Raw genomic sequence first — 6,766 nt, 5'->3', positions numbered from 1 at the left:
CCACATGTTTAGAGAGAGATGTCGATAAAAACAAAATATGAACATAGTAGCACCATGCTTATTATTATAATATCAATAGACTTTATCACAAGACTTCTCAAGAGCAAGTAACAATTCGTCACAACATCTAAGTATAAAGCATAAATTTCTTGAAAACTAACAAACTATGTTCTCAGTCAACTTTGCAATTGCAATTCATCATATTTTAAGGAAGGATCTCGTATCGGAGCCTTTTGGAAAGTCCACATCCTCAACCATGATTTAGTCTTCTATGATTGCTAACACTCACAACATATATATGGAGTGTCGTGGAATTGTCAGGGCAGATGTCCTTGGTGTGAGGACTTAGTCGCGAGGTCAACGCATCTATGTGGTAGCTTGAGAGGGGTTGGGTGGAATCGAGAGACGCAACACGCAAGACAAAGATTTAGACAGCTTCGGGCCCTGGGAAACATCATCCGGTAACAACCCTACATGTTGTTTGAGGCTAGATCTCATTATGCCATGAGGGAGTCGCCGCATAAGCCGGCTCTCCTCTAGTTGTGTCTAGCCCTAGAGATTGTTTCTCGTCCCCCTTTGGGGAGCCCTGCCCCTCCTTATATAAGTTGAAGGGGCGGGTTACATGTGGAGTCCTATTAGGATTAGGACTAGTCTATTACAAGTGGAATCCTAGTCTGCCCCCTTAAGGGAAAACTCCTTATGCCTTTCCTCGTAAACCGGCCCACTATTAACATAAACCGGCCTTCTAGGCCTTGGGCTTTGTCATCCGTCCACCGCCCACCGGGCCGGTTACCAGTGCGTCATAATGTTCAGGCAGGTTGCTTATAAACCGTCTGGTTAGGGCGGGTCGCTAGTGAATCACCAAGTGTCAACCGGGTCTCAAGTAAACCGCCAAGCCCGACCGAGTCATATTTCCGGCCGGTTCATACCGCGGGGTATATCCCCGACATTAGCCCCCAGTTTAGCTTGGATTTATCCATGGTAAACTGATCCTGTAAACAAACACAAGAAACAACTTTGACAAGTTGTACTCTGGGTTAAAAATTCTTGTAAACCGGCACCTGACCATCCTTAAATCTTTATCATTTCCTCCTTCTAGAAAATCCGGGCCAGTAGACCAGCTTCATAATCAATTTGCTTGTAGAAAAAATATTGTAAATAAAGAATCCATCTGACTTGGCCTTCAATGCTCTGACTTGACAAAAATATTGGTCTTCAAATATTCAACTGATATTCAGCCGGTTTGAAAATATAGAACTTGTCAATCTATGACTTCCAAAATCGTCGGGGTTATAAAAACTAATAATTCCGGGTCATGATTGTTACCAGCGCCGGTTCATGATTGTGGCCAAAGTCGGTTTATGATTATTGATGACGTCGGGTTATGATTGTTGCCAGCACCGGTTCATGATTGTTGCCAACGCCGGGTCAATCTGATTAGCTCAAAACTGAAAATTGGAAGATATTTCTCTCTTATATCCATATTACCTGTAGCCCCCCAAGTCTTGAACAGAACAAAGTGATGATTTGAGACTTGTTTCCAAATAGTTACTGCCACTTTGAAGAAATCCATGTTGTTCATGTCAGTCACTAGTAAAAACTGAATACTCCATATTATGTAGCCCCCAAGTGCCGGGTTGTCATGCTTGCAGCAACCTGGGACTTGTAATTGCATGATTCTCAAAAAACTTCAACCGGTGTAGCCCCCAAGGGTCGGGTCATTATGCAACAATGTACAGGGACTTTATAAATATGATCATGCTTCATTGAAAATAACATCATGTGATGTAACCCCACCATGGGGCTTGAACCCACGTCCACAAGGTTAAAAGTCTTGTGCTTTACCAACTGAGCAGTGGACCCTTGAATATAATGGATAAAAACTTGTGTACCTTGAATCATTAATAGGAGCAATTGGTAGCCCCCAAGGACCGGCTCATTATGATGTGATGAGTCGGGTCTTCAATAAGGCCAATAAAAATGACTTTGCATTAGCCCCAAGTGTCATGGTGCATGTTTGTAGCGACATGAGACTTGCATATTTGATATAATCTCAACTTCAATAATGTAGCCCCCAAGTGCTGGATTGTAAGCCTGCAGCGACTCGGGACTATTCCTTCAATTGTAGAATAGATCCTATCCATTGATAATATGATAGCCATTGCGCTAAAGCGACTTTGAACACCTTGATCATAACACTGGTTATTGATAACCATAATAAAATCCAGTCATCTTGGCTATTTGAAGATTTGAATAATATAATCCAATGATTTATGAGCGCACGATTCCAATGGCGCAATCCAGATATATACTGGCGACTTATAGTCCAAAACTAGGTCGGGTTAATAAACACTGGATAATTTATCATCATATTGGCGACTTACAGTCCAAAGCCAGGTCGGGTTAATAAACGCCGGTGAATGCTTTATTCAACCTGTTTCTGCATACAACAAGCTTAAAGTGGCGGTTTACCGCCGGACGGGTCATAATGCCCAACATATAACCCGGGTTTATAACCAAGGCTCGAAGAATAATAAAATATGAAATATATCATACCTGTGATATTGAATCACATCGTTGGTTTACCAACTTTCTTGTAGCAAGGGTGACAACCCAAATCTGGAGTACTGATAAGTCCCACCATGCTTTGCTGGTAATTCCCACCATGCTTTGCTAGTTTATAATGAAGCCATGCTGGGTTATAATAAACACCGGATGATCATCCTGGCGACTTATAGTCAAAACCAGGCCGGGTTAACGAACACTGAATTATATTGGTTGTGTACTAACAACTTATAGTTGAAAGACAAGCCGGGTTAACAAACACTGGATTATACTGATGACTTATAGTCAGGCCGGGTCAATAGACGCCGGTTTATCATAAAACCTTATCAAAGGAGAAGAGACTTTGACAAATAAAAGCAAATGAAAACTTGTAGTCGAGGCTTTTCAAGGGCTGCCAGGCCCAAATTCGAGGCTTTTCATGGGCTGCCAGTGCACTGAGTTAAACCATTTTACAAAGCCTTTTAAGATGGACCTCACATTAACCAATCGTCGTTTTTACTTTGACAAGTTCAGGGTCTATATAAGACTGATTTCTCAAACGTTCGGCGGGTCATACTAGGATTACCTGGACGGAGTGTCTTACTAGATGAAGGCAAGTTAACCCGGGGTTTTAGGTGAATACACCTGGCTTCCAAGCCTGGCTTGATAGCCTATTACAAGGGTCCTTTCAAGCTCTTTGTTGTTGTGCACAAAGAACCCCCAAGTAACATTTTTGAGCTGTGCTAAGTGGGTGCCTATGTTTGAGTTGTGCTTTTTGCAATACTCTCTTTGGCCCCTAAGTGATTTCCTGTTGGCCTTACGCCGATCAAGAGGTGTAGCTATGGTTTGAATACGACCAAGCCCCCAAGTGATTTCCCTGGTGGCCTTACGCCGATCAAGAGGTGTAGCTATGGTTCGAATACGACCAAGTCCCCAAATGATTTTTCTTGAAAACTCGAACTTTGTGAGAGATATTTCTTCTTGAACCGGATGTTAACCGGATTTTGAGAGCTTCCAAGCTTTGTGGGAGACATCTTTCCCTTGAACCGGATTTTAAACCGGAATCTTCATTTTAAGCCGGAACTTTTCTGACGGACTTTAAATTTGCACCAATATGGCGGTTTAAGGTCCTGCATGTAGATAACTTTGCAAGCCGGAGTGATTGCTCTTTTTAAAGAAAAAAATATAATATAAAATATATTGGATGGATTTCACCTGATATGTCAGGCCAGTAAATTATCCACCGCAGAGCTGATCATCACCATGATGAAGGTATGTATCCATCGAACATCACGGCACGGACAAGCGCTAGTACCAAAGAATATTGGTACGTGCTCCGTATCCGTGGTATAACATTACCTTCATCACAAATAATTGTCCTGATATATTTTTCGAAGGTAGTAACTGTTGAACGAGTGAAAGCCTTCATGTCCAATCAACTAACCACTTATCCATCAAATTTCAAAATGGGTCGTTCCCATCAATCAGTAGCACACTTAGTTCATACCGTGAATCCTTTAGCTTGTTTCTTTGTGTGAGAGCTCAACACAGATCGGTAGGGCAACAACCAGGAGATGGGTCACATCGGTCGAGTCCGTAGTAGCAAAGGTGAACCGGCGGAAGTCAGAGCGGTTCACGGGAGACTCGCGGCAGCTCAAGATGGTTCATGAAGCGGAGACGGGCCGGCATCCAACATAGTGACTCAGGGCATCATGAGGAAAACGGCGACGGTGGTTCAAGGCCACGGTAATGCATGACCCGCCACCACAGTGAAGATAGAGCATCGTCTTGTCACAAGGTGGTAAGGCGACGGCGACAACAGCATCCGGCGGTTCAAAATGAGGCCAAAACAGAAGACTGCCATGCGGACCGAGGCGAAATCCGGCGGAGCACGATCGGGTTGTGGAACGAAGGTTGCGGCGGTTCAAGGCAGAAACTTGGTTGGTGGTAAGCGAGGCCAAGTCCTTCCGTGACCCGGAAGCAGTGCGGAAGCAGAGGCGCGTCTGCGACTTCATTGCAGAGGCGACAACCAGGACCGGCGGCCATCGGCCTGGTGACAGCGACTTAGCGCAAAGCCGCGGGGGCAAAGCAGAATGGGCCTTGACTTGGATCGAAGGCCCACGGGCGTGCAAACGGTAGTTTTGCAAGTCTGCGAGTGCGATGACCCACAGCGGTGGCTCGAAGAGAGGTTGGTGCAGCGCTTTAACCCGCAGCGGTTTAACCAGCGGTGACGGGCGCGGACGCGGAGAAGCATCGCGGGCGCGGACAACGCAGCAGCGTGGCTGGGATGCAGGACGCCGGACGGGAAGAGCCGTCGAGCGGGCGCAGTCGGGTCGCTGGAGGCCGGACAGGGCAGGGACGAGCTGACGGGAGGCGGAAGCCAGCCAAGCAGGCACGGTGAGCGGAGCCAACAGGCAGCCTGAACGCGCGGAGTGGACGTCGTCCTACGGGCGGAGGCGGCCCGGCGTGACGAGGAGGGGAGCACGAGCGATGCGGCGCAGTTGGTGGAAAGCAGCAAGGAGTAGGGAGCTACGGGTGGCTCCATCGCAGGACGTCGGAAGAGGGCTGTGCGCCCTAGAGTAGCACCAGAGGGGTCAGCCGCCGACAGGCGGGCGCTGGACGACCGGGGAGCCGATGCCGCGGAGAAGCGCGGTAGGCGAGGCACGGCTGCGGCCGGTGGCCGAGACAGAGGCGCACGAGCCATGCAGAGGAGGTGCTTGGTGGCGGGCCTGCCAGTGGAGGAGACGCACGGCCATGGCGAGGCTCGGGGCAGTGCGCAGCCATGGGATAGCAGAGGCAGTGACACGGGCGCACGGGAGAAAGCGGGCGAGTTGAAGTAGGCCGCGGTGACATGCCGTGTTTGTGTGGCAGCCGCGAAGAGCCATGGCAGAGGAGGAAGCTCGGGGGCGCCGGCTTGAGGCCGCAACAGCAGAACGGTGCGCCAGCCATAGTAGAACTACGCTCGTTGAGGCGAGATGGGTCGCGGACTGGCGGGTTTAGCATCTCGTTAGGGACAAGGTACCTCTTATCAATTTTCGGGAGATCAGACTTATCAGCCTTCTCAACGATCACCGGAATTCTGTCAGCGTACTTCTCACGGATCCTAGCAGATTCAGCTTGCCTCCTTTCCAGGGGGTGCTCGGTCTTGAAGCAAGTCTTGGCCATCTCCAACCGACGGAAGGGCGCAGCCGGGGGCTTGGAAGTAGAGGCGCCTTGAGTCACGCGGGCGGCAACAGAGGTATGGCCGGCCCGAAGCTGCAGCGGTGGAAGTTTGTAACAGGGCTGGCTTGTACCAGCGCTGAATCGGCGCAAAAGCAGAAAGGCTCGGCGGGTCAGGCCTCTGCTGACCAAGTGGTGACTCAAACCGAGGCGGGCACTTGGCAATTATAACTCGGACGACCGTAGGGGCTGCAGCAAGGCCAGGTCGACTTGATCTGGCGGCGGTTCAACACCAGGACTGCGGCTCCACGGAGGCGGAGGCGACTCAGGTGTTGGAGAGAGGACTCGGCGCGGAGTCATGCTTTGAAGCGAAGCCGGCAAAGGTAACCCGGTGGCAGGGTCGGGCGACTTGGCAGAGGCAGGTCGAGACGAGGGACAGCGGGGCGAGCAGGAGGTGAGAAGGGCGAGCCAGGGCAGGGCAGAGGCGGCGTCCTAAAAGGCGAGTCTGGCGACTTGGTGTTCTGGCGGGGAATCGAGTCCGCGCCCGCTTTCTGTTTCATAACCGGTTTGATTGACTCTCGTCCCTGTCCTCCTCCCAGTTATGGTTGGTTTGGAGAACCCTCGTCAGTGTATTCCTTTGATGTACCATGGGGAACAACAGCAACCTGGCTCCGGATTTTGCTAGTCTTCAGCTCGTGCTCCTCCCATGATTATACTACACTTCTTTTTGCATGATCCCCACAATGGCTTGTCTGAACACCTCTATGTCCGCTCACTGAATCTATGGCTATCGTATTGGATATTGAACCGTCAGGTGGTCGCCTGGGTTGACTCTTTTTTGGATTGCTTTTGGTCTCACATGCAATGTCATGGAGTAGGTCCTTGAAGTTTGTGCAAAAACACTTTTCATCCATTGCGCTAGTAGGTTGAATTCGCCTCGGCAGCCAAGGAGTTTTGACCGGTCTTCCAGGTTTCCTTTCCTTTTGTTTGCATCGTGTACTCACAGCCATTATTTATACGAAGCCACGACAGATCCCAAAAATTACTGTCTCGGTCTCGGCGG

At 49.2% G+C, this 6,766-nt stretch overlaps 1 protein-coding gene across 1 annotated transcript; it reads right to left on the bottom strand.

The window, feature by feature from the left end:
- Positions 1-4,810: 4,810 nt before the first annotated feature.
- On the bottom strand, positions 4,811-6,420 carry LOC123134100 (uncharacterized). Its single transcript, XM_044553442.1, has one exon. The coding sequence runs from the start codon at positions 5,707-5,709 to the stop codon at positions 5,119-5,121; it is 591 nt and encodes a 196-aa protein (XP_044409377.1). The 5' UTR covers positions 5,710-6,420; the 3' UTR covers positions 4,811-5,118.
- Between the last annotated feature and the right edge of the window lie 346 nt (positions 6,421-6,766).

The sequence above is a fragment of the Triticum aestivum genome, chromosome 6B, assembly GCF_018294505.1.
Source record: "Triticum aestivum cultivar Chinese Spring chromosome 6B, IWGSC CS RefSeq v2.1, whole genome shotgun sequence".
NCBI classification, from domain to species: domain Eukaryota; kingdom Viridiplantae; phylum Streptophyta; class Magnoliopsida; order Poales; family Poaceae; genus Triticum; species Triticum aestivum.
The sequence above is the reverse complement of the archived record's forward strand: the minus strand, read 5'-3'. Positions and strand labels throughout refer to the sequence as shown.